Source organism: Oreochromis aureus, linkage group 4 (assembly GCF_013358895.1).
Source record: "Oreochromis aureus strain Israel breed Guangdong linkage group 4, ZZ_aureus, whole genome shotgun sequence".
Classification (NCBI taxonomy): Eukaryota; Metazoa; Chordata; class Actinopteri; order Cichliformes; family Cichlidae; genus Oreochromis; species Oreochromis aureus.
In genome coordinates, this window is record NC_052945.1 from 17,137,569 (window position 1) to 17,164,835 (window position 27,267).

The 27,267-nt window shown below is 39.3% G+C and overlaps 4 protein-coding genes across 7 annotated transcripts; 2 read left to right on the forward strand and 2 right to left on the reverse strand.

Annotated features, from left to right (window-relative positions):
* Window positions 1-1,296: 1,296 nt before the first annotated feature.
* Window positions 1,297-7,133, forward strand: LOC116313049 (peroxisomal membrane protein PMP34). Its single transcript, XM_031730618.2, has 9 exons — window positions 1,297-1,642; window positions 1,819-1,879; window positions 2,235-2,301; window positions 2,562-2,716; window positions 2,974-3,090; window positions 3,181-3,326; window positions 3,477-3,572; window positions 4,238-4,323; window positions 4,431-7,133. Exons 1-9 carry the CDS (start codon window positions 1,568-1,570, stop codon window positions 4,576-4,578), a joined length of 951 nt encoding a protein of 316 aa, XP_031586478.1. The 5' UTR covers window positions 1,297-1,567; the 3' UTR covers window positions 4,579-7,133.
* Window positions 7,123-11,952, reverse strand: dxo (decapping exoribonuclease). Its single transcript, XM_031730615.2, has 7 exons — window positions 11,732-11,952; window positions 9,999-10,458; window positions 9,616-9,842; window positions 8,159-8,378; window positions 7,942-8,077; window positions 7,758-7,852; window positions 7,123-7,681 (listed from the first exon to the last, which is right to left on the reverse strand). The coding sequence occupies exons 2-7, from the start codon at window positions 10,454-10,456 to the stop codon at window positions 7,540-7,542; spliced, it is 1,278 nt and encodes a 425-aa protein (XP_031586475.1). The 5' UTR covers window positions 10,457-10,458; window positions 11,732-11,952; the 3' UTR covers window positions 7,123-7,539.
* On the forward strand, window positions 11,277-15,153 carry LOC116313048 (serine/threonine-protein kinase 19). Of its 2 annotated transcripts, none has more exons than XM_039610574.1 (7): window positions 11,277-11,582; window positions 12,483-12,578; window positions 12,671-12,813; window positions 12,906-13,141; window positions 13,530-13,627; window positions 13,719-13,866; window positions 14,752-15,153. In XM_039610574.1, the coding sequence occupies exons 2-7, from the start codon at window positions 12,485-12,487 to the stop codon at window positions 14,795-14,797; spliced, it is 765 nt and encodes a 254-aa protein (XP_039466508.1). In that variant the 5' UTR covers window positions 11,277-11,582; window positions 12,483-12,484; the 3' UTR covers window positions 14,798-15,153. The 2 variants fall into 2 exon arrangements, with proteins under 2 accessions (XP_039466508.1, XP_031586476.1); XM_031730616.2 differs by lacking the exon at window positions 11,277-11,582 and adding an exon at window positions 12,007-12,159.
* A 546-nt stretch (window positions 15,154-15,699) lies between these two features.
* LOC116313045 (ras-related C3 botulinum toxin substrate 1-like) lies at window positions 15,700-25,340 on the reverse strand. Of its 3 annotated transcripts, XM_031730613.2 has the most exons (6): window positions 25,206-25,340; window positions 24,023-24,094; window positions 23,489-23,606; window positions 23,167-23,229; window positions 22,000-22,168; window positions 15,700-16,339 (listed from the first exon to the last, which is right to left on the reverse strand). In XM_031730613.2, exons 1-6 carry the CDS (start codon window positions 25,238-25,240, stop codon window positions 16,209-16,211), a joined length of 588 nt encoding a protein of 195 aa, XP_031586473.1. In that variant the 5' UTR covers window positions 25,241-25,340; the 3' UTR covers window positions 15,700-16,208. The 3 variants fall into 3 exon arrangements, 1 of the variants encoding a protein (XP_031586473.1); XR_005612678.1 differs by lacking the exons at window positions 22,000-22,168; window positions 23,167-23,229; window positions 23,489-23,606; window positions 24,023-24,094; window positions 25,206-25,340 and adding an exon at window positions 21,197-21,917 and having other exon boundaries at window positions 15,739-17,610; XR_005612679.1 differs by lacking the exons at window positions 22,000-22,168; window positions 23,167-23,229; window positions 23,489-23,606; window positions 24,023-24,094; window positions 25,206-25,340 and adding an exon at window positions 21,197-21,917 and having other exon boundaries at window positions 16,203-16,339.
* Between the last annotated feature and the right edge of the window lie 1,927 nt (window positions 25,341-27,267).

Genomic DNA, 27,267 nt, shown 5'->3' on the forward strand with positions numbered 1-27,267 from the left:
CCCATTTCCTCAACACTATAAAAAATCACTTTCTGCGATTTCACCCAGAAAACATGTTCACACACAGCAGGAGTTTCTGCTGTAATCACCATTTCTTCACAAGTTTGAAGACAAACGCAATCTTTATGAAAGAATAATATATTGTTGTAGACCAGAATGCCCAGTAAAATGACAATGGAACATTATCTGTTGTTTCTAGGTTTTTTTAGGTTTTAGCTCGTTAAAACTCTAAATGTTTCATCAACATTTGTAAGGTGATGTTTTTTATGATACATTTTTATTCTGTAATTTGTAGAAAAGTATTTAAAAGTGTAAAAAGAAACATCAACTCCCTCTGTTACCCTGAATCAACTTAAAACTTGGAACATTTAACTTTTTATCTTAAAGCATTTATACCTAAAAACTGTCTTAAGTATAATACATAAGTAAAGCTATTATTAACAAATTATTGCTCACTCTATTTATCCATCTAATCTAATTAGATATTTTTAATATCTATATTGTTAATATAGGTTATTAATTACAGCAAAAGTACATAACCACACTATACTTAAAGTATCAAAGGTAATGAGAATCAGGAAAAATAAAGTATTTTTTTAATATTAATTATTGCAAACAGCTTGTGATTATTTAAATCATATGTTAATCTATTTTCTTGATAAATTCATTTATTGTTTTGTTTGTAAACTGTTTTAGCAAGATGAATATATTTAATCAAGGTACACTTTCATTTTTTTTATACATGCAATTCAATTGTTTTCTTTACTTTTTTAAAAACGGCTGATTAGTCACATGTTCTAATTTTGCTATTTGTTTAGGTTCAAAATAATATTGCAGGATAGTTTTCTTTTTACAAGATATTATATTCATCATGGGAGCTCATCCTTAGAGCTTAGCGTTAAAAAGAGACATTTCTCCATGAAATGAATTGAAGAAACTAGTGATGTGAAGTAACAGTAGTGTATGTGTACAAGCCCAGATAAAGTCCAGCATTTCAGTATATGTATTTTACATAAGTGTACTAAAAAAAAAGCATTACTGTAAGTCTCTTAGATCGTGTGTGTTGTCATATCTAGATGATTACGATATCTAAGTCTGTCCCTTTGAGGTTGTGTCAGGAAAAATCTGGAAAATCACACATGCTGTGGTGACCTGCCGCAAATAAGGGCTGTAAAATCCCATATAGTTTTTGCACCACATCTCCTTCCAGTCCAGTAGATGGCTCATAAACTCTATGCTAAAGTTAATGGTTTACCAAAAACAGAAGAAGAAGAAACAGAACCGGCAGAAGAGTCAACAAAAGAAGAAGAAGAAACTGTCCAATCAGCGGCATGTTGGGAGGAACTATCCCACCGACCAGGAGAGTGAACCCAATCTGACAGTTTTCCTCTTTCTTCTTTGGTTTCTGTTTCTTGTCGCTTTTCAGCTTCTTGTAACATGAAGTTGTGAGTAATTATTGTTTAAAACGTTTCCACTGTTCGGAAAACCCGGACACCTTCCATTGGGTTCACGGCAGTTACTTCCCGGTGTTTAGCTTGTGTGGTTGGACCGGGGTGAGCCTGCAGAGATGTCCGACAACGGTGGCTCGGCTGTCGGCCTCCTATCCTATGAGACGCTGGTTCATGCTGTGGCAGGTGCAATGGTGAGTAGCTTTGTTTCTTATTTATTTATTTTTTATGGGGGTTGGCGTATTATCCTTCTAATAGCAGGATAGCATGGTGTTGAAGAAACCACTTTAAGCTGAACAATGGTGTTAGATGTTGTTGTGTTTTCAGGTGTCAGTATGGATGTTAATGTTGCAATGCATTGTCTTTTTAGGGGAGTGTGACAGCTATGACCGTCTTCTTTCCTCTGGACACGGCCAAAAGCAGACTCCAGGGTGAGCTCGGGGGCTTTATCATCTTGGACAGAGGTTACCTGATAAGCTGCAGAGTTGAAAGAGTTTAACGCCGGGGTCATTATAGAGCAACCATAACTGCAACCCAAAGAGTAGCGCACTGATAAATGTAGTTTTTATTTTACCTCATAAACAATCCATTTCTGTTTATGTTGTTTCACGTGTCTTTTTTTATTGCAAAGCTCTATATAAGGCATAAAAAGGTGTGTCATGCCTTTCTGCTTACACTCTTTTACATTCCACAAGCTGAGATAACACAGTTAAACTGATCTTTGTGTGTCAAATCATTGTCCAGAGACTCATTATGTGATTTCTGGCATATTTGTTTGTTTTTCAGTGGATGAGAAGAGAAAGTCGAACTCAACTCCAGTCATTCTGGCTGAGATAGCAAAGGAAGAAGGCTTGTACGTATAGTTTGGGAATTTAAAATCACTGAGGCTTCTGGTTAGAAATTACACAAGTTAAGCCTTGTTTTGCTCTTATTTGACCACATTTATAATTTAACCAAATGTTATGAACCAAAAGAACAAGGTAATTACAGATATAAACAGATAATGAAAATAATTGGAAGCTGCAGCTGTAATCTAATCCAGGGTTTAGGATGATGTTTTGGCCACATGACTGAAAACTCACTACTCAAATGCCTCTTCACCACCTCTCCCAGTCTGTCACTATACAGAGGCTGGTTCCCAGTTATCTCCAGCCTTTGCTGCTCCAATTTTGTCTACTTCTACACGTTTAACTCGCTGAAGAAGATGATGGCATCTGGTCCAGGCCAGTCCAGACCTGGGAAAGACTTGCTCATTGGAATTGTGTCAGGTAAGTACTGACCTGATGGAAATTGTCTGAAAGACTTAAATGGATCCAAGGTGTCCAATTAATAGAGAAGCCTGTAGGCAAACTTTTCAAAAGTGGAGGGAGTGACTGTGTGACAGATGTCTGGATTGAATGGATGAATCCTGGATTTGTGTGTGAAACGTTTGCATGTATGTATCCCACAGATTGTATGCAAAAGATGGTGATATTATCCTCTGGTTTGTGGATTCAAGAAACTTGAATATCTCTTGTTCATGTAGGAGTGGTGAATGTGATCCTGACCACTCCCATGTGGGTGGTCAACACTCGACTGAAGATGCAGGGGGTAAAGTTCAGAAACGAAGACCTCCACCAGACTCACTACAAAGGCATATTTGGTGCGTGCTTCATATCCGTTAAACAGGTCAAAACTTCTGACGTGCTTGTCTCGTGTCTGTATGATTTTCAAACCTCACTGCTTCTTTCAGATGCTTTCTCACAGATCATAGCCAACGAGGGGGTGGGAACTCTGTGGAACGGCACTTTGCCCTCTCTCGTCCTCGTCCTCAACCCTGCTGTGCAGTTCATGATTTATGAGGCCATGAAGAGGAAGGCAGGCAGAGGAGGGAGGAAGGTAAGAAGAGAGCAAGTGATGTATACAATATTGCATTATTGAAGCTAATCAGTCAGCATCCTGTCATTACATAGCTGAAGGGCTGTGATCAGCCAGGACCCTGTTTAGCGATCAGTCACCTGACCTGTGAAAATTCATCTTTTACCACAGATATCCTCGGCAAAGATTTTTCTCATTGGAGCCATTGCCAAGGCCATCGCTACCACTGCCACGTATCCTCTGCAGACAGTTCAGGCCATACTGAGGGTAAGTACTCTAATACGGAAAATGTCATTCCTGTATTCTGTTTTTCAAAGATTAGGCTGATGAAGTTCAACATTTTTGCAATGACAGAAAATTCAGTGAACAGACAAAAACAACTACAAATTGTATCTGTAATTTTATGTGTGCCAAAAGCCATCTATCACACTCTTACACAGGCCAAAATTATGTTTCCTCAAAAACTAAAAACTAAAGTGGAACTCCTGGCTGAGTCGGTGACACAACATTCTGTAAATCTGACTTAATTTTGTGTACACTCCCCAGAAACTTTATTAGGGAAAAAATTTCAGATCCAGTCCCAGTAGATAAGAACGCCTGGTACTAAAAACCATGCTACATTCAAAGTTACTTAAATCACATTTCTTTCCCATTCTGATGCTCAGCAGCAACTTCACTATATCCCTAAATTAGCTGGGTTGCTGCAATGTGATTGGATGATTAGATATTTCTATTGATCAGCAGATGAACCGGTTTAACAAAGTGGCCGGTGAGTGTGTGTTTATAGAAAAATTTAAAGAAACCAGAGCATCTTTATATGGTTAATACCGTCAAACACTCATAGCCAATATGCATACTGGTAAATGATATTGAATTTTTACTACACATGCATCACTTGTTTTATGCTTTTTTTTTTTTTTTTTTTATATCAGTTTGGCCAGTACAAAAGTGACGCCAAGGGTGGTGGTGTGATGGGGAGCCTTTCTAACATTTTGTTCCTGCTCATGGACCGGATCAAGTGAGTGCAGCATCTCTAAAATTGCACTATCTACTCACTCGACTCACAACAAGCACATGTGTGAATATGTAGCAGTGGTCACAGTTGTATACCCGTGTTTATCGCAGGAAGCACGGCGCTCTCGGTTTGTACAAAGGCCTGGAGGCCAAGCTGCTACAGACGGTACTGACGGCTGCCCTCATGTTTGTTGTGTATGAGAAGATCGCTGCAGTGACCTTCAGAATCATGGGCATGAACAAGAAACTGAAGCACTGAAGACGGCTACCTGAACACAGCAAACCATCAGTGCACTCATCCTCAGTAGGTTTAAAAGCCTGCTGATGCTATTACTAACATTATGAATTGTTTCCGTCGCATAGGCACAATAATATGAGCCCGCATTGGTGCCTTGGGAGCCCCACATTCCTATTCCATTCCCAAATTATATAACATAACCAGAGGGGGGTTTAATTATTGCTGTTGTTAACCTTTAACTGCGAACATCTGTGCATACACATCCTCTCCACTGGTGCATTTCTCTTGGTTCAGCATGATCCTGCAGGGACTAAAGTTAACTGAGTTTATGTGACAAAGAAAAACATACAGACATCATTTATTAGTTTGGTTTGCTGTATAATATCTTCTAGTGTGAGGTGAGTTATACAGGTCCTATATTGAGTAACTGTTTGAAAAGACAAAAGGAAAAAGAACACCTTTTAAAGAGCTGAACTTTCTACTGTTAAAAAATAAGCTCTCTGTCAGGTGCTGATTTATTTTTAAACAGTTTAGGCAAAAGCACACACAAATACACCTGTTTGCCCTCTTCCTGAGAGATGATCCTGGTTGCACTGAAAGACTGATACAGCTCTCGTGGAAATATACATGCTTTTTAAGAAATTACTGGTTCAAATCAATGTGCCAGACTAGCTGCTTTCCCCTGGTCCCAGTTTTTGTCATGAGGCTGCTGTAGTTTCATATTTCACTATAGGAGATGAATGATATTTGTCTTTACATTTACATTTTCATATGAATTTGAAAAAGTGTATTTCAATTTAAGACTTTTACTTAATGTTTGAGCTTTATTGCACGTGATGATAAGTTTACTGCTGCCTTAATCTAAACCACTGGACCATTCTTTACATACACTTAAGTTTTTAACTGTGAATTTATCCAGTTGTGAAATCCTGCAAGATGGAAACCTCATTAAATTAATTTAATATAAATTGAGGGAAAAGCACAGTGAATATGTGTCCGCACATGCTGCAGTAGTTGTAGGTACCAAGTGCCTCTGAACGTAATGCATTATGAAAAAAAAAAACTGTATGAACTGATATACAGACGGGTGACAAATTAAAGGAAAAAACCAAGCTAAAAATCTTAGTTGTGCATGTATTTTCATCAAGTCTTTGGACCTTTAAAGGGATAAACAGTATTCTTCCAAAGGACATACCCTCATTATGTTGCTGGTGGTGGAGTACAACGACTAACACCTACACACAAATTCTCTCAAATTGGCTTGTTTTGTGATCTTCTGACTGCAAAAGCTGTAGCTTCTGATTCTTACGGTGTGTTCATGAAACCACTCAGAGTATAATATTTCCTCACTGCAGGAATTAGGTTTGTTTCCCCCATAGACTGAATATAAAACGTGGATGGAGCCACTATCAACCACTGATTAGCTTTGGGCTCAGCATTTTAAGGTTTTGGCTGCTAAAATGTTGTTGTTATCAAGTTTTGGTGGTTTTTTGAGCTTTGATAGTTTACTACTGGTGAGATTATTACACAACAAAAGACACCAAGGCCACAAAAGCTGGTTAAGCCGAGCAGACATCTGTGTCGGCACGTACCTGTAACTCAGCGTGGCCACACCTCTTACTTTTGAGCTTTTGTAAAGTTTATATAAGAAAGCAACCATGTGAAGCTATAAAGACTGGGGCTAACAGGTTATAAAGACAAAAAGAAATTGTATCAGGTTGTAAACACGTTTATTTTTGTTGTAAAGCTGGGCATTTTAACATCAAAGGTTACAGGGTTTTGACTCTTTTGAAGCCAGTCTCACTCTCACTCTAAAGAGCTGCAGGTTTTGGCACTTTTTCCTTTTTATGCTTGTCGATGGTTTAATTCTTTTTTTTGTCACTCGTTTGTAAGTTATTCAGTGACTGTTGATCTACACAAACACTTGATTTTTTCTACTGTTTTCAATATCACAGTGTTTGATGTGCACACTTTTTCTTTCACACAGATGTCTTCCATTATTTCTATCAGTTCCCTGCGAGTAGTGTAAACTTGTAAAGGATCGCAGTGATTCACAGTATTTGTCACAGTACTTTCTCTCTCTAATGTGGTAAATGACAGTTAATGCTGCCTTTCAACTTGATGCCAGTTGACAGTTGATCCACTCCTCCTGCTGCTGTTGTTGTTAAACTAGTTTTTCTCTCTTTACGTCTTGGTTATAACCAAGAGAGGCGCTTCCTTTTAACACCGTAGCACTTAGACCTTTTATTGTACTATAGCCAAGTGACACATTTACCAGATTTCAGCTCCTCTGTAAGTTGTCACTTACTTTTGGTAGCAGTTAGGAAAAACAGCTCCAACTGTTTTTTTTTTTTTGTTGTTGTTTTTTTTAATTAAAGCTTTACAATTTTGCTTTTTATATTTTACAAAATGAACTTTGTTTACATCCAGTTCTTATCTGATATCATCTTGACTCATTTACAAGAAAAAAACCAAACCAAAACGCAGATTTTCTAATTTTGTTTAAATAAACATTACAGTGTTTGTGGGTTTTAAATTATTGTTATAACCAGGGAATAATAAAGATTGAGAAACAATATTGATTTCTTTAATTGTGTTTTGCTTAGATCATTACATGCCAGATAAAATGTAGTTCATTGCTGCTTTAAAAAACAAAGTCCCTCCAGAAGACTGATGAGTAGTGATTGGTGAGCTCATGCAAATGTTTACCACATTAAATGTCCAGATTCTGATAAAGAGTCCTCCACTGGAGGTCTACAGTATAATGGTGCATTCGTGACCATGCCTCAGGTGGAATTTATACTTCTGCAATTCAGTTTATCAGAGCCATAGGTAGGGTTAAATCGTACGTCATGATAACCTATGCTGACGTGCACCTCCCTTCCTCAAAACAACTGTGATTGGCCCGTTTCCTACCCTTCTAATTGACTGGAAGGGAATGAATCAACTCCAGGCTTTCAGACTAAAGTGCAGAAGTATAAATTATGCTTTAGGCTCATATTGGGAATCTTCACTTCTCGTCATCTCCTCAACATACCAGTGTGGCAGGAAGCAATACTGAGAGTCTCTGTGGGCAGAGTAGGTGACATCTTTGTAGGGATCCCAGGAGAACAGGTACACCACTCTGAAATGGCAACAGAAAGAGATTAACATCTATTTACCCAAAACCAGAATATTTTAAAAGTTTTGTTATAGCTTACCTATGACTGTCTTCAGTAACTACACGCTTCACAAAAGACAGGAAATCGCAGCAAAAGTTCATGCATACCGTCGGCTTCCAGCAGTTGTACTCGTTCTGTTTAAAAGACGTACAGAAGGCTCATGGAGTGTGCATATGTTGTGCTGCCAGATGTTTTTAAATCAATTATTTATTACTTTACTTACCTTGATGAGATGGGAGATCTTAGAAATGTGAAAGGTCTCCACGGAAACAACGACACCTTCCTGATCTCGGAAACCTGCCACCACTCTAGGGACTCCCGGGAGAAAAGACTGGGCCCACCACTTAAGAAGTTTGAACCTGAGGAGCGCCAAAATAAAAGCGTTAGCATCCAGCCAACCACATAACATGAAAATTATGAGGCTTTACTTTATCCTGTACCTGTGGAAGTTGCTGCGCTGTTTGGGGGTGCAGATCTCTGCAGAGGTCTTCAGCTCCACGTAACAGGCAGGAGCAGCCGGAGCCTTGGGATCTTTATCCCGACAGTCTACCTCGCCGGAGAACAGCAGTCTGTGATCCGCGAGCCGAGTTTGCACCACAGTGCAGAAGGCCTCGTTGGTGTTAACCACTCCACCAGGGTCAGGTAGACTGTGGGTATTGTCTACAGGACAGACAAAGGTGAAACTTTACCACTGTGCTCTATATGATCTAGGTTTAGCCTTCATATCTAATATAATGGACACATGGATATGTACAGAAAAAATAAAAAGAAATAAAAATGATTTGAAGTCAGTGTTGGGCATTACAACAATCACATTACATTTTTATAGAGTGTAGTAATTTAACTTAATCATGGCAAGATCAATAATCATACTGCATTTACGAGTATTTGCTGTTACTCGAGTTCTTCAACTACATGAAGACATGAAGCTAACTTTTTAAAAGGACAGCTGCTGGAAGCGGCCATCAGTAGATAGGCACACTGTGGTCATAAAGGGATGAACATAATCAGCAACAATACTCAGGTAAGCTGTGTCATGTAAATGATGCTCAACTGGTACTAAGGGACCCAGCAGCCTGGACTGCTGACACAAAGCAGGATCTGTGTTTTCCTGTTGTTTATCCCCAATTCTGCCTTTACCAGTGCAGCTCAAATCAAGAATCATCAGCCAGGCAACATTTTTCTAATCTTCTGTTGTCCAGTTTTGTTGAGCTTGGATGAAGTATCGCTTCAGTTTCCTTTTCTTAGCTGACAGGAGTTGCACCTGGTGTGGTCTTCTGCATACCTCGGTTGTACTAAGTGGTTGTTTGAGTTACTCTTGCCTTCCTATCAGTTCCAAGCAGTCCCTCTCTGATCGTTGGTACCAATGAGGAATTTTCACCCTGAAAACTGCCACTGACTGGGTGTTTCCTCTTTTCAAACCAGTCTCTGTAAACCCTAGATATGGTTATGTGGGAAAATCCCGGTAAATTAGCAGTTTCAGAAACCGTAACCCAAGTGTGAAAGGCGAGGTACAACCTGGACAGGCTGCCAGTCTATTGCAGCATTAACACAGAAACAGACTTCACACCAATTACCCAACAAGAGTGCCTGGAGAGAACCCACAGCATGCAAAGCTCACACAAAAACAGCTGGTGAAATCAAACATGGGCCTTCTTTTTGTGAGGCAACAGTACTGTTTGTTTGTTTTTCTTATACCCTTAGCATTTTTTTCCCCATAGTGGAAATCTCACATGTTGTTCTTTCCAGCCACAAATGGACTGTGAATATAAAACCAGTTGATTATGAGGTATGCCTGTGAATCATCAGCTGTGGGTAAGGCAGTTTTAATCAGTACCCAAAGTTTCAAAAAAAGGAAAAATAAGGTACTTGTTTACTGCTACATAAACCCACCTACCTGCACATGTGTATTGCTCAAACTTGTATCCCCAGTACATCATCTCTTCGTGCCTCTCAGTGCGGTTCTCCCGTTCCCTACGAGCAGCTTCCGTTTCCACCTCGCTGATGTAAAGCGTGCCCCTGAACCTGGTGACTGCTAACAACCAGCCTTCCCTTGTCTCATAAGGAGTGGTCAGCAGCTTAGTTAGGTGGCCCCGCCATGTCACAAAGTCGACATCTAAAGCGCTGGAAAGAGCAGAGGTTGATCAAAGAATACGTGTCCTGGAACTGTTGTTGTGGTTAGAGATCAATAATGTTTATCTCTCTCTCTCTCTCTGTGGGACCTACTTGATCACCTGAAGAGAAATACAATAAAAACAGGAACCTCACAGCTACACTTACCGAGGTGAGGCTGCTGCCACTGTTGGGTTAATCTTAGATTTATTGGCTACAATCCACCGGAGAATATGGTCCAGCCTCTCCTTCACACTGTCGTCTCTTTTAATAAAGCGATCCCTGTATCCGTCCCTCAGGTTGAAATTTGGATTCCTGTCAGGCTCCACGTAGTACCTCATCTGCCTGCTGTCGTTGAAGAATCTACGCTCAGAGTCGAGGGAAAAACATCCCACTTCCACAGGCTGTTTGTAAACAGGAAAGTCTCTTTCATAAAGCTCCCTTCTCGTGCTTAACGTCCTGCAGCTCAAAGGGTTTTGACCCAGAGCCGACTCAGACCGATACTGGTGCTGTGTGTTCGTTCTGAAGTGTTTATTCTCACGAGGATTTCTGCCATTGTCGTCTCTTTCTCTTTTGTACGAGGACTGACGGCTGTGATAGCTGATGCTGGATCTGTGGGGATCCATAGCTGGACAGAAAGAATTTATGAGTCAGAGTGAACTGCTAAGAATTTTTGTTCTTTGAGTGCAGTTTTTTCAGGGTTAAGTTAGGTTAGGGTTAATTTATATATTGCATATTCTTTAGCTAAATTTTAAAAATACTATTCCCACTATCAGTTAATTCCATCTACAATATTGTGTAAAAGGCTTAAGCTACTCCTCATGTCTTTTTATTTTGCTTCCAAGAAGACACTTTTTTTTTTCTTTGAACATTGACTGCCTTTTCACTCATTTTCAGTCTAGTCTTTGTACCTAGCCATTTTCAGAGGCATGGTTTTTGTTGGCTGTGCTATGAATCATTCCAGCATAAAAATGGCACCTAACTCAAAGGATGAACCAGTGTTGTATCTAAACAGAACACAGTTTGACGAGCGGCCAACAAAGGGATTTCCATAAAGCTATTAGGTAAGCTGTGGTTACAAGTGGAGGGCAAAAGAAGTGCCAGGCCTATAAAATGTTCTAAGGCAGATGAACAGTGTCTGAAATTAAGAATTCCCAGAAAACCCCTAAAAGACCTGACACAGGACCTGCGAGATGATCTATTGTTCACTGAAACCTCATCAGAAATGACCTCAGTGGAAGGGTTATGACAACATTATTGAACCAGTGTGGGATCATCTTGATAAAGAAGGCATCCAACATCCAAAGAAGAGCTTTGGGTGTTCTTCAAGAAGCCTGGAAAACTATTCCTGAACAGTGCTTAAAGAAATGACAGGAAAGCTTTGCTAACGGAGTTCAGGCTGTGTTGAAGAATAAATGTGGTCAAGCCAAATATTGGCTTTCAAGATCGTTAGAACTGTACAAAGTTGTTTTTGCCTTATATACTCTATATTCATGTATGCTTGAACATGTTTTGATAAATCGCTGCACCGGTTCCACATTTTCCTACCAACATATGAAGAAATGATGGGGTGGCTAAAGACGTTTGCACATTGCTGCATATTTGAAATTAGAAATCTGTTCTTTCCTCTCTGTAACAAATTTTGCGCAAACAATAAATTAGTTTAAGTTTAAATGCAGCACATCTGGACCTACAACCGCCTGATGTCCTTATAACAGTTTATGTGTTGAACGTTGAATGGAAAAGAGGCAGGTAATGTCTGGCGTGTGTCTGCACTGTTTCTCAATTAAATGCATGCTGAAAATTAACAAAGGTTTCCTAATACCGCTGTTACTGACCTCACTACGAAAACTAAAGAGTACTTTCATGAATAAATAAGACGTAAGTAAGTGATAACCTACCTCTTTACAGCACAACGAGCAAAGGTTGCTAAGCTAACGTTAGAAGTTCCGTTTATATTATGTCTGTGGAAATAAAATAACAGACTTGGCATAGGAACAACAAACATACGTTTGTTGCATCTTTACCGATTAAAACCAAGAAGTAGCTGAGTTAGAAAAACGCTGCCTTGTTTTTGTAGCGGGACAGCTAACTAGTTTCACACGCTCACACGCTAACAACAAGCTAACGCCACTTCCGTTTGGGGCTTCCGTGTGCAGTTTTCCATGCAATCCGCTGCTCGGTGGTAGCGGTGACACTTCCGCTAAACACTGTAAATATTCGTGAAAAGAAGAGTTGTAGCAGTTCTCTGGAGCTGGTGGGCTGTTTTGTGGCTCTGGCAGGGAATAAAGTGATGTAAAAACACATTATTATTGGGTTTATTCATCAGGTAAGGACGAAAATTATTTTTGAGTTCAAATAGCTCGGTCTAATGTTGATAAACGGGCTAGCGTTAGCATGGCTAACGGTGGAGTGTTTTTGACCTAACAAAACTTGTTTTCTGAAGGGTACTTTTATGAAAAATACGAGAGTATGTCTTATAATTCATTCATCAGAAATTGGCAAAGGAGTGGAGCTTGACTGTAGGGTATTGCTCTTAATTAGTAGGAAATAATGATGTGATTGACCATTTAAAGGTCTTTTAATAGACTCAGCGTTGTGTAGCGAGGAAAGCAGCATCTTGGAGTGAACAGGTTCAAATTTCTCCTTTAGGTATGAGCAGGAAACGGGCTCTGATTTCAGACGCTTTCAATCTGAAGAAGAGAAGAAATGGCACAGAACAATTTGGAGCTACTGCTGCTGAAGAGGGTGGGTGTGTGACTCCTAAAAAACAATCTACAATAATGTGATCCAAAAACTCTTCATTTGAAGTTCACACTGTCATTTCTGCACTTTAAAAGGACCAGCTGACATTAAATCCAGCCTGGAGTACCTCATGACACTATTTCCCAGAAAGCTCTTCAATGATGCACTTCCTCAAATTGTGCTGAAGCACCAGCTCTACAGCATACACAGTGACAGGACTTTGGTGGACAAGGAGCTGGTAAGGTGGATTTTAAGTGTTAGAAATGTACGTGTAATCGTTTCTGCAGATTCAAATGTAAAATACAATGTGCTGCTGTCCTCGGTACACAGAATAAGATGCGTGAACGAGGAGACCTGCTGATGTTCCAGCTCGGGTTCGACGCAGAAGCCTTTGGGTTGGTGTTTACTTCTGACTACAAGGCCAAAGTGCTGGTGGGAGAGGAGGGCAAAACCACACAAACCACTGTGGAGAGGTTCTTGGAGAAAGTGGTGACCGTTTGCACAGATCTGAGCTTCACGAAAGACAAGATGCTGAAGGAGTTTCTCTTCACAGACTCTGAGATCACGTATGAAAGACACCTAAATATTGGATGCGTTTATTATTTAGCTTTATCATTCCCAAACCTTCTATCTAAGACATAGTTTCACATCCAGCTTTAGAGAAAATTTCTAATATTAAGCTAAAACTAAAAATAATCCCCCATAAAAGTGTTCTTAAACTTAACAGTTTCACTTCCTAGATAAATAAAAAGCAAAGCAACACTGCTGACAATGACTGAAAGAGTTTGAAATTTATTTAAAGCGGTAGCAGAGAATAACATTTTCTGTGGCATTAAAGCTGTTTATACCGATCTCCATAACTTTGTGCTTGGCATTAGTGAATGTTTAACCTTTGACTTGGCCATTCTGAAAGATCAAGATCGACTCAGAATCTGTTTTCTCCCCCACACACAGGCAGCTGGTTAAGTCTGGGGTCCTGACTGTGAGGGATGCGGGCAGCTGGTGGCTTTCCATTCCCAACTCTGGCAAATTCACAAAGTACTTCATAAAAGGTTGGTGTTGAATCTCACACGATTGAATCTTAACAGGGTTTTCCTTTAGTTGCGACACCCATTAATGCCTTGGTTCTCATTTTGCCGTTAGGCCGCAAAGCAGTGCTCAACATGGTTAAGAAGTCCAAATACGGCGAAGTCTTAAAGGCAGAAATCGAGGAGCGGCGAACGAATTCACAAGTGAAATTCCATATGAAATACCACATTCATGACATTGTTGGTGCAGAGCTGGTGGAGAGGTAATAAGACTGGATGCTATCTCTTCTGAAAATGGGCAAACATTTTATTTTATTTATTTATTTTTTTACCTCCTTTCCTTACCTTTATCTATACCTTTATCTTAGGTCAGTTTAGCCACCTGTTAAGGCATTAAATACAGCTGCTCTCAATCTTATTTGAGTAACTAGACTAAATTTAAGAAAAATTCCCAGTCCGACCATCTTTGATTTCTCTGAAAAAAAGTCCAGGGAGACTAGACCCGTGTCTTTCAAAACTTTTTTAGGTCAAGTATCTGGTACTATGACTTCAGCAATGTGGAATTTTAAAATAATCTCACATTCCGTTGAGCGATAATTTGCTTAAAAATTTGCTAGTATAGCTTATACAGGCCAAATTTAAAGGGCTGTAGAAAAAACAATTCAAAGACAGGAGTTTAAGTTTATAACAGACTTTCATGTGTTAATCTCTTATAAATGTATCCCCTCATATTAAATTTAATGTGCAGTTTTATTATCACGAAACTACTCTAATCAGATGAAGTTCTTTGTGATGTACCAACAAATGGCATCATCTGACATTTCCAATCTCACTTTTCTAGAAAGATTTGGTGTCTGGTGGTAACAGATCCAAAATGTATGATGGTGTTCTGCCTTACTTTCCCAAAGGTTTCCTTTTTTCCATTTGGTCTATTGACATGGAATAAGATTATTAGTCTATATGGTCACTAATGTGTGCGAGTTACATTCAAACAGTTTTAACAACTCTTGATCTTTAAAATTAGGTCTGCCTTGAAGTGTGGTTCCTTTTCTTTAACGTCCAAAACAATCTGACTTGTTTTCCGCCTAACTCCAGTCAAGTTTTCGTCTGATCCCACTGATTTTAATGAATGCTTTCTTTCTTTCCAGCATACCGACAACTTCAGGGACCCTGTTGCGATTTGTGGATTCGTGAGGCTGACGTCAGGCGCTGACTGACTATGAGAAATTTATGAACGGAATGAAAAGTGTTTATAAAAAGACTGAATTAACTAATTTAAGTATTCAAGTGCAGATTCTGTGCCAAATGTGCTACTAATGACCTATGATGACGAGACATCAAGTTTTGGTTTATCTTGTAATAAGATTTATTTAAATTTCTTTGCATCACATATGAGATTCCTTGTCTTCATGGAGTTCACAACCTAATGGCAATCATTGCCTCTGTGCTGAGTGTTTTCAGGAAACAAAATGCTTTGTTACAAATTACTGAGGTCCTGCCTGTCAAAGCTTGAAACTGTCTCATCTTTAAGTAAAACGGATTGCATTATTTATTGTTCGCTGCTTCTCTCATGTTGTCTCTTCTGTTTCTGTGGTCAGTCAGCATCACTTGCGTGCAGCATTCATCCTTTGCCTATACTGAACACACATTCAAAGTAACGTAAATCAGTTTTCTTGCATATTCTGATGCTCCGGTTCAGCTTCAGGGAAGTCGTCTTGAGCTTATTTGTGTGGAAGGACTGTCTGGATAGATTTTGTGTTGATGAGCAGTTGAGTGTATATTAATGAAGAGAATTCGGAGTGTCATTAATTGATTTTTTTCTAAAAGCATAATGCAAAATATTTTTTTAAAGTGTTAGTCTTGTGGTTTAATATGTTGCCCAAAATGTACATCTAATCTTATTTTATTGCTCTAACTAATGATATCAGTGATCAGAAGAAGAACGTACATTTTTATTTACATTAAAATATGTTCGAATAATGGTGAATCTATATTTTTCCAGTATGCTATAAGTGAAAGATTCACAAGAATAAGTGAGTCAGCAACACTTCAGCCATTTTTGCCATTTTGGCTCAAAGGAAAACAAACAGAACCGGTTTTAGGAGAATTTCTTGGCTTTAAAAAACAAAACAAAAAAAGCACAATAGCTTTTATTCATAAAGCTAAGCATATACAACATTCATTTTCTCTCTGCTTCAGGCTTCATTTACTCCATGAGAGTGAATTAACATGAACCATACAGCAAAAAATTAATTACCAGTAAAGACGTTACTCCAAACTTCACAGATGGTTAGTTCAAGCTCTTTGTTGACACGCCTGCTTCCATAGAGAAAAAGTGACGTTTTTAACTTGTAAATGCTTGATGTGGTTGAGCAGGAAACAGCAGCAGACTGTCAGCTGTGTTTTAAAGAGACAACAGATCAAAGGATTTCTTTTCGGCTAAAATACAGCATGTGTGCAGTCTATCTGGAAACATTTCTACTACCAAAAATCAGTATACACTGTTAGGAAGCAATGTCTCCTAAAATTGACCTTACAAGTGTATAACTGATGCAGCTACACACACTGAAGGACAGAATCTGAAATACACTGTTTCAGTGAAGTATTAGAGGAGAGAGCACTTCTTTGTCTTCTTGGTGATAGGTGGAGGGGACAGGGCAATCCTGATGGCCTCATCAAACAGAGTTTTAACGCCACGTTGAGTCAAAGCTGAGCACTCCAGGTACTTGACAGAACCTAAGGACAGGAAACAGAGAGCCAGATTCCAGGTTTATTACTGGAATCTGCTGTCTTCCGTGATGATTTAAAAGACAGCAGATTCCAGGTTGTCAAGAGTTTATTCTTAATAAGACATTCTTCAGGTTGAATAAAGACACTCAGACAGTTAGAATATAATAACAGCAGCGTGCACGGGTGAGGATTCTGGCGAGACCCCGCGCACGGGTGAGGCCTCTGGCGAGACCCACGCCCTGAGTGCAGGCAACAGTTCTTTTATAGGTTACATCACGTATGCAAGCACATCACATTTCCTCTTTTACAAGTTCCTCTAAACCAATGGTTGTGTGTGTGGGTGTGTGTGTGTCACATGTGTGTCTGGCTGCTTCCTCTAGGAAATGTGGTGCACTTTTCAACTCTTGTGGTTTGGGTGCTGCATCTGTTTCCTGTCTAACTTATTTGTGTTGTAGAGTTAATGTCAGCTTGCACAACAGAAACCTTGTGAAATATATGAACACTTCATGATATGCTTCTTAATGAAAGATAATAAAACAACGAATAAAAACACATAAAACATAAAATCTTTCAACATTCCCTCCTGTTGTTAATATATTTCACCCATACTCTATAGACTTCAGTAGACGTTCACTTGCTTCCGCATTTTCAATTGCTACATCATGTGAAGTGTCTGAAATTTTTAAACACAGTCTTCTTCTTCCTCAGTTGCTATCGGGCTATAAGCTTGTGCCAGGAAGATTCCGGTTGCAGTGTCTTATTTGGATAAACAAAAGATACACCCTGCTTTTCTGGGACTCTAAGTCTCCATAGGCAGACCATGGTCATGGATCTGATTCCACAGGATGAGGACACATCTTGAGTGATGGGTTGCTCTTCTGGTTTTGCAGGTTGGACTGATCTTCCTTTACTCTACCGGGCAGGTGGGGCCAGGTCGGTGCTCGGGCTACAATGGGGTTTCTTCAGGTCGACCAAGTTCACCAGATCACCTAGTGTGTCGACTGAAAGCGAGAAGTCAAGAGGGCGGGATGTACCCAATCTGCCCTCTCCTCCACTTACAGATCACTAGATGATAGGTGGACTGGCGTCTGGGCTTGTGTCCCCTTGTACTTTTTTGGCGTGGCTCTGGTGGATCCACGAAGGTCTTTCAGCGATTTTGCACGCTGTCGGTGTTGTGAGCAGGACCTGATAAGGGCCCTCCCACCTCGGAGAGCTCCAGTTTTTCCTCTGGAGTACCTTGATCAGGATCCAGTCGCCTGGTTTCAACCTGGAAGAGACTGGAGAAGAATCATTCGGCAGTTGGTTGCTCAGAACTATTTCTTTGTTCTCTAGCAGTTTTGTCATCCATTCTGCTAGGGTTGTTTCTCTGACTGACTTGTCTATTGGTTCACTGGTGATGGGCAGAGGAAAAGGTCTACCGTGTACAATTTCAAATGGTGTCAGTTTCTGCAAGCATTGGGTTAATCTCATCCACATTTTTACTAGGCCTATACACTCTGGCCAGCATTTTGCTGAAGTTTCGAAATTTAGAGTGTATTTTGGAGATTATATCTCTTATCCCTCCTGTTGATGCATGGAGAGTAACTCCATGTGTCACTAAGGCTGCTGTTTTGTGTAGAGATTTTGGAAGTATTGGTTTTCCTTCTTTTAGTTTCGCTCCGCATTTCAGCCATTTCTTTTGCTCAGCTGTGGGAGCTGCTTTTTGTTCATCCTTTGTCAGTAAAATTGTTTCCCTTTGTAATTTCATAGTCATTCTTCTGATGTGCTGCACACTTGCAAACTGCTAAATGTCGCATCACATGAGGAGTTTCCTCCCATGTAAACAGATGTGTGCCATGATAAAACCTTCTCCACACACTAGAAACAAAAACTATATTTCAACCGTTGTTACATCTTATTCACTTATTTTATAATACAGTTATTTTTCAAATCTAATATCAATCAACTAATTTGCATATCAGCTTATAATGCGCTAAGTTGACAGGTCAACAGAAATGCACGTTCAAAAGATTATCACAAAGAGAATTTCCTCCATACAGTAAATTACTTGTGTTGCATCAATCAAGGAGAAAGCATCTCACAATTTATTGTATTACCAACTAAATTTATTGTCTGGTCACTGCTTGGTCATACCAGACTCTCTCTGTGTCTTTATTTTTCCTTCTCTGTTTTCACAAACGTTTCACCTATTGTCCTGCAAGCTGGAGAGTTAAATGTCAGTAGTGGGTAAATTCAGCAGTTGATAACAAAACTATTAAGTTTTTCCTGCTTTAACACCAATGTGAGATATAGAGGCGCACATATAGTGTGTGCTCTAGTGTAAGCTGCTCTTCATTGCATGTATGTGTGTTAGTACGCTTGCATGCAGGGCCTCTGGGACTGTCTCACCCAAAAGGGCATTTTCTTAACAGTTGCCTTTCACTCGCGTGTGTTAAGAAAGGCAAATGTGCTTGTAGCAGTTGTGAGATTATTATGCTGTCATATATTACATTATACCTGTAATCAAAATGAGTGAATCATAATACTGCTGTAGGCCACATCATACTTCTTAGTTAAAAGAATTTGAAAATCATTAGATTTATTAGATAGGTTTGTATTATCCTATACTGCTGATTCACTGCTGATTTACTGTGAGTGAGTTACACTGTTTCATGACATTTCATACTGCCGAGTTATGAAGAGAATATTGTATTCAGAGAGTAGGGGCCTCTCTTTTCTTTTTGTGATAGTAAAGAGCCACGGGAGCGTCACCCCCCCACCCTTGGTGGAAGCAGGAAAACAGGGAGCCAAGGTCATAACTCAGGCTCACAAAGAGTCAGACAGAATGTGAATACTTAGTTTTGTGGCTGTGGCGCATTCTGTATAGCTTCTTTTTCTTTGTTTAGTAGCTTTCTGCCTTCACCTGAGGGTGTGCCCTAAGCATGTGACTTCAGGTCTCCATAATTGGAGTTTATTTAAAGATAAATAAGATGATTTCATATATTGCTCGCAGATCATGCACTAGACGATATGTTGCAGTATTAGCCTGCTTCAACACTTAAACAAAACATCACTCTTTGTTTTATTATTATTATTATGATTATTATTATTATTATTATTATTATCCTGTCTCAAGACAGAAAATGAAATTGTAGTTGTTCTTGGCTGAGAAACACAAAACCTCTCTTTTTTTCTTCTCAAAACAAGAAACTAAGTTTTAATCTCTCAGCCTTGTCACATAAAACAAAACAGATAACCCAGCTCTCAGCTGGCTCTGGACTTTATCATCATCAAGGACACAAAAAGAAAAAGAAAAAGCTGCTGCCAGAAACAAAGCAGAAGTGTGAGGAAAAAACTGAGCTCACAGACAGCTGCATGTGTGACCTTTAATATGCAGCTTCTGCTCTAAAAACAAATAAAATTAAAAAAAAAAAAAAAATGTGTAACTTGCTCATCAGCTTGGTAGTGTCCACATATTTAATTCATTTTATTCAGCTTCTCAAACCTGTAGCTTTAGCTGTTGTATACAGGTTTGGCTTATTAGTTGTTAGTATAGGTTTGCTCTTCATCTCAACAAAGTCTCATCTAAGATGACAGGTTTACAAGCAGGTCAAGTGTCTCTATGCACCTGATTAGTGTAGTTATTTCCTTATTTTCTTTATCTCATATATCATTGTACTGAGTTTGAGCAAACCTTAAGCTTGAATCAGACTACTTTTAACAATCTTCCACCTTGCATCATAACTGACTGAGGTGCGTCTTCCTATTAATAGTATGTCATTATTAATGTTATCATTGTATTGTTTTTCCTTTTTTATAACAGCAATAGTATATTACAATACACTACTTCACTACTAATATACAATAGTATATTATTTTATATTTTATTATGTATCCATCAAAGGCCTGTGTGAATCTGCAGCTTCACACCTCCCCAAGCTGGAGACATTTTCCTTGGCTGAACAATGACACAGCCATAATAATACCTTATGCATCTCTTTTTTATTTGATATATTTGTGTGGATTATCTGGTTTCACGCATTCTATTCATTCTTCTTTCCATGCTTTAAAATATTACAACTCTTGTGTATGTTTTGATTTCTTTTTAGCTTCCTTTTCAGTATTTATTTCTGCTTGGAGGGTTTCTTTTAATTTAGTTAATGAGGAGGGCTACATTTTCCTCTCACGTGGGACATTTAGTTTTCTTTGGATTTCTCCATCTATATGCACTAATTTCTCCGGGCGCCTGGACATTTCTTTTCTAGCCACTGCTCGTCAGCAGTGAGTTTTGTTGTTTTATTTCCCATTTTGATTTTGTGTTATTAATACTACAAACAGAACTGTGTGACCTTCTCTGGTATTAGAGTTAGGGGAGGTTATTAAGGCAGCCTTCTACCCTTGTCCTAATGTCAAGGGCGGCCTTAATTTTATGCGATGAAGCGCAACCTTTTCCCTTCCTCACCAGTATTTCAGTCGACACAGGAAAACAATAGAAGTGGTGTAGGGTCCTACTGTCCCTCTTCAAATGACACTCACTTCCTCTTTTAAATACAAACAATTCACATACGTGCAGTGTAATCCTATTTTAATTGACACTTTCCTTTTCCCATTTACTCCCGGAGTAAATTTTGTCGACTACCAGCTTTTTTCCATTGCGAAACGAGTCTCTTCTGGACTGCCAGTTTCGTCTTACAAGCGAGTCTTTTAGACTACCAGCTTTTTTTTTATTGCGAAACGAGTCTCTTCTGGACTGCCAGTTTCGTCTTACTAAGCGAGTCTTTTTTTTTTTAAACTGCCAGTCCCTACAGGACGAGTTTCTTCCTTAGAAAAGTGTCAATCTAAAAGACGATTATTCGCGATGTGTCTTTGAGTGTTAATATTCACCTGGTTATGATGATATAAGTGCCGGTCAGAGATTCCTCCTCGTTCCCCAGGATCGTGGACCTCTTACTAAGAACGCTGGCCAACCCCGAATTCACGTAGTTGGTCTTTTCTCCTTCATAGGAAAGAGGCTGTCGACAGACTTCAGCGCGGGCTCTCCACGATGTCAGGAAACGACGAGGTCACTCCGTTGGAGCATAAAATTAGTTATAATTCGATGTCCTACATCCGGCTCGAAGGACCAATTAAATGTCAAGAGTTTATTCTTAATAAGACATTCTTCAGGTTGAATAAAGACACTCAGACAGTTAGAATATAATAACAGCAGCGTGCACGGGTGAGGATTCTGGCGAGACCCCGCGCACGGGTGAGGCCTCTGGCGAGACCCACGCCCTGAGTGCAGGCAACAGTTCTTTTATAGGTTACATCACGTATGCAAGCACATCACATTTCCTCTTTTACAAGTTCCTCTAAACCAATGGTTGTGTGTGTGGGTGTGTGTGTGTCACATGTGTGTCTGGCTGCTTCCTCTAGGAAATGTGGTGCACTTTTCAACTCTTGTGGTTTGGGTGCTGCATCTGTTTCCTGTCTAACTTATTTGTGTTGTAGAGTTAATGTCAGCTTGCACAACAGAAACCTTGTGAAATATATGAACACTTCATGATATGCTTCTTAATGAAAGATAATAAAACAACGAATAAAAACACATAAAACATAAAATCTTTCAACACAGGTTTATTACTGGAATCTGCTGTCTTCCGTGATGATTTAAAAGAAAAAGTATTAGAGATAACTGAAGCCATTACCAATCTCTTTGGACAGGGCCAGTCCATCAGCATAGTTAATGGGAGAGAGATTAGTCTTCTTCTCCTTCTTGTGCTTCTCCAAAGCGTCTTTGTCATCTCTCAGATCCATTTTGGTCCCCACGAGGATTATGGGAGTGTTCCGACAATGGTGTCTCACCTCACGAATCCACTGCAAAGAGACAATGTTTATGAGTTTAACTACCCAGCTTTTCATTCAGCCCCACTGGAGGGTTTGCTAACATGAACGCCCTGTTTTAAGTCACGCTAAAGCATCTCAATCAGGTTTAAACCCGGAATTTGACTAGGTCACTCCAAAATCTTCATTTTGTTTCTTTGAGCCATACAGAGGTGGACATGCTGGTGCTTTTTTGGATCATTGCCCTTGTGTATAACCCAAGAACTCTTGAGTTTCAGGGCATGAACTGATGGCCAAAAATTCTTCAGGATTTTCTGGTAGAAAGCGGAATTCATGGTTCCAACAATGACAGCAAGTCGTCCAGGTCCTGAAGCAGCAAAGCAGCCCAGACCCTTTATACTAGCACCACCATGTTTGACTGTTGGTACGATGGTGTTCTTATGAAATGCTGTGTGTCTTGGGGATCATCCAGATGCTTTTTGGCAAATGTGAGACAACCATTTGTCTTCTCAGCAGTGATTTCCACCTTGGAGAGCCAGTCAGCTACTCCTGGAAAGGTTGCTTAGTAGACTGCTTACAGTGGGTTGCTTAGTTGGCATACGCTACAATTCAAAGTCATCAGACTGAGTAAAAAAACGTTTATTAAGAGAAAATATGCCTAACAGAATTTTGATGACACAATTTTAAAGTAGGAAATGCTAAATATTTGTCGCCCTTCTCCACTTTGTTGTCGTTCTTTGGTTTTATGAAAACTTACTACTTACTTGAGATCAATTTACACATTATTCACTTATAAAATTAATTTGTAGTTGCGGGTCTACTTTCCATCGTGTTAGAATCCTTCTGCAAATATAACTACATTTTTCCATTGAATTTAGGATTAGGTTTGTGCTTGCTTTGCAGCACAGGCACAATATGAGTAAATGTCATGATATTAATATGACAGTACTGACACTGTCAGTACTTTGTTAGTAAAATCTTAATAGGATGACATTGTGCAGCCTACTTTACATAATATGGCGACTACTCACCTTATGACGGACATTTTCAAATGATGCAGGAGACACGAGGGAAAAGCAGATAAGAAAAATATCCTGGTAAGACAAAGACAGCAAAACAGTCAGAGACTTAATTCTTTATATTTTGAAAATCAGTGAAAAAGCAGCCAATGCCCAACGGAAAACTGAAAGGCCTACTGCTACTGCTGAATACCACTTTAAAAAATCATAAAAACACCTTTCTTCATTGGAAGCGAAATTTAAAGAACTGAGGAGTGGCTCAAATCTTTTGCACAGTGATGTAAGTGAAGTATAGCACAACATTGTGTGATCTTTCTTTTTGTGGTTGTTGTACCGTCTCTGGGTAGGAAAGGGGGCGGAGTCTGTCGTAGTCTTCTTGTCCTGCTGTATCCCAAAGGCCCAGGCTCACTGGGTTCCCATCCAACAAAACATTGGCGGAGTAGTGGTCAAACCTGACAGAAGTGATGAAGTGCAAATGAGCCAAACCCTTCTGGCTTTATATAGACTGTCAAAATATTACTACTAAAAAAACAACTGAAGTGGAAGTTGATATCTTGTCTGACGTATTGTAGACTTTTATGGCTTCTGCTGTCTTAAATTTGACTTAATCTGAAGCTTATCAAATGACTTCATGCCACAGTTACAGTGACAGCTAGGATCAGAATGAGATAGGCTGAAGGGTTTCCTCATAACATCCTGTAACATGTATTTCTGGTCTAGTTACAGTCCACTGCTGTGACTGTAAGCTCCTCTGCAAGCCAAATTTTCATATAATGCACTGATTTTAAAGGAGGGTGGAGCCGATTACTGACTGCTCATCTTGCTTAAATAAATAAATACTCACTGCACTGCAAAGTGAGATACTCACACTGTGGGGATGTACTCTCCAGGAAAGGCATTGGTGGTGTAGCTGATGAGCAGACAGGTCTTACCCACTTCTCTGTAGGGGAGAAGAAGCTGGATTAGCATTTATTGAGAGAATGCAAAAAACAATGCTGTGTATGAACTAATGGACCTACAACTTTAGGTTGCCAATACTATTTAGCCAGGCACACAGCCCCTCCCCTCACTGGCAGGTGAACATATGAACAGTAGCTGACATCCACATCACTGAGCAACACTTTGAGGAAACTCCTGCTTCAACAACTTTTAAGTATTAAACAGTTATCAGAAATATCACCCTGCCTGGTACAGACGTCAATATTAGCCCTTTTAACTATCAGTAAATGTTAGCATTAAAGTAGCAGCTATGGCTAATCATAATACAGTAACTTTAATGTGGTAGCAGATGCTATGAGTCGTGTTATACAGTCATTTTAATAGACAGCGTTAATTTAACAACATAACACAATTACAGTAATGTGCAAAAGTCCTGAGTAATCCCTCATTTCTTTATAGCTTGAAATTAATAGCCCAAAAGGAAATATTTGATGACCTGAACCTGTTGCGACTGATATACAGTCCAGTTCTTGTGTAAATTTGCGTATCTCAGCTTGTTAAGAATGACTTGCTGCCAGCCACCGTGCGAAAAAGATAATTTCCGATGAGGCTTTGGCAAACAGTATCTGATCAGCTGAAGGGCCAGACCCATCTCCTTGCTGGATTTGTTTTTTCTGTCTTAAGGCCATGACTTTCAGATACTTTTCATCTGTTGTAGACAGTGTGGTTTTACGCCTTTATTTGTTCTCCCCTTTTCCAGTTTCCCACCTGTCTCAGGATAAGAAAAATCTTCCTTTGCTGAATTGCCTTAAAGGTCAGATATGAAGAATATAAATAAAAACTTGTTTCAAGACTTTTGCACAGTACAGACCAAAGCTTAGAAAAGTCTAACAGCAACAGTGGCAGCCAAATTTACCCACTATATGTATTCAGTATATGTTACCAAGTCACCAGAAGCATGGCAGCCAAAAAGTAGTGATATTTTTTTAAATCTTTCTTGCACTACTACAGAAAATTTTAGTAGTATCATGACAACCCTAGATATCTAGCTAGATATAAAAACCAGGTGTAAAAAAATAAAAAATAAAGTAATACTGAGTAAGTGAACTCACCCGTCTCCAACGACGACACACTTAATGGTCTGCATTGCGCTGCAGCAGCTGGAGGAATGCTGTCAGCCCAGGAGTTCATTTCTTATCATGCTTACTTGCTTTTAACTTGAAAGTTGGATGCTGGGTCTAGTGCTGGGCGTGTCGTCTGTGTTACAGTCAAAGCTAGGAAAACAGGTTTTTTGCGCCATGGCAAGGTGGAGCCCTCCATCCATCCATCACTAGTTGTGCACTTCAAATATAACCACTGAAGCCGATATTCAGCAGCAGTGGTACTACAGAGAGTATTGCCAATTGAATACTGTTTGCACGCACTTTCGTCCATCTTGGGTTCTGAAGTTGAGAGAGGTAAGACTTCTCCCACCTTCTTCTTTCTGCAGCTCCTTTTAGGGGCCTCCATTTGTTGCTCCTTCTACACCTTTTGTGGATCTTCTCCACAGTCTTCCTCTTTTCTTCCTGCCTGGCAGCTCCACATTCAGAATCCTTCAACTTCTCTGACTTTCCAAGTGGAAAATCTGATTTGGGGAAGAATTCCAGTTGAAATTCCGATTTGGAGTCCAGATAACTCTAGCAGTTTTACATTCCCATACTTTCATGGGCTGATCCAGAAGTTATGACGCTCTGAGCAAATGTAATAATAATAATAATAACAATAACAATAACAATAACAATAATAATAATAATGAATTAGCTGATAGGAGTGGGCAAATTGAATTTCTCTCCTCTAAATTCAGGACATTCCTGCCATTTCAAACAAGACATGTCTGTGCAAACATGATCATCTCTCACCCACACATGTTACACTCCTCTTCCTCCTCCCTGCCTTACTGTGTTCTGTTGTCATTTGGTCACATGCCTCAGCTGTCCTGTGCAGACACATGCAGGCTGCAGTCAACACAAGATGATGGCAAAGGTAAGCTCATTTAAATTCCAGCGCATTTAAATTTAAATTCCCCCAAATAAATATGTTTCATATTTATTTGTTACATAATCAATTATACAAGTAAAATGTATATTGTACTTGCATATTCTCATGTTTTGAGAATATGCAACATGAGGATGGGAAATGCTGCATTACAGGAACAGCCTATAGGATTAACTATTCATCGTACAGGCTGCAGGACCCCAATGATCACCTGACATAAATCTAACAGAACACCTCTGGGACATTGTCTCAGTTGGGCAATGCAGCTGTCCAGAGGAGCACATTACCCAGTCCACATCAGTAAAGATATCCACCATGATATTTTGCCCATTGAGATCTGATGTGTTTTTAAAGTGTTCCTTTAGTTTTTTTTTAGCAGTTAATACAAGTGTGTATGTGTGTAAACCAATAGTCATATAATATATTTGTTGTTATGATTTGGCGCCATATAAATAAAATTGAATTGAATTGAATATAGAAATGAATTTTACACTTAAAGACGTGTGTGTTACTGGTAAGAAAAATTGTGTCTAACAAAATTTTCATTACACATTTTCCCAGTAAAAAAAGGTAAAGATTAGTTAGCTTCTCCACTTTGCCTTCTTTCTTTGATTTTATGACAAGTTAAAATTTTACTAGAGATTTATCTGCATATTAATCACCTATGATCATGTTAGGACCCATCGGGAAATATAACTGCATTTTGTCATTGAGTTTAATGATTAGGTTTGTGTCTGACTGACACTGTCAGCTGGACTAGTGAAACCTAATTGAGATGACCTTTCACCTAGAAGCTGCCTTATGACACTTTTTCATATGACAGTGACGACCCACCTTCTGATGGACATGTTCATATGAGGTGGGAAACACAAGTGAAAAGCAAATAAGAATCACATCCTGGTAAAACACAGAAATAAACCATTTATTTACATTTCGCTATGGAAATAGGTGCAGAGGTTTACTGAAATGTACATGCATACATGAAAATAGATTACATAAGGTAAATCTGAGTTTGTACAATTCTAACAAGCTTGAAAGTCAATATTTGGTATGACCACCTTTACTCTTCAACAAAGTGTCGTAATTTCTTTAAGTAGCCTTCGGGAATAGTTCTCCTGACTTCATGAAGGAAATTCAAAC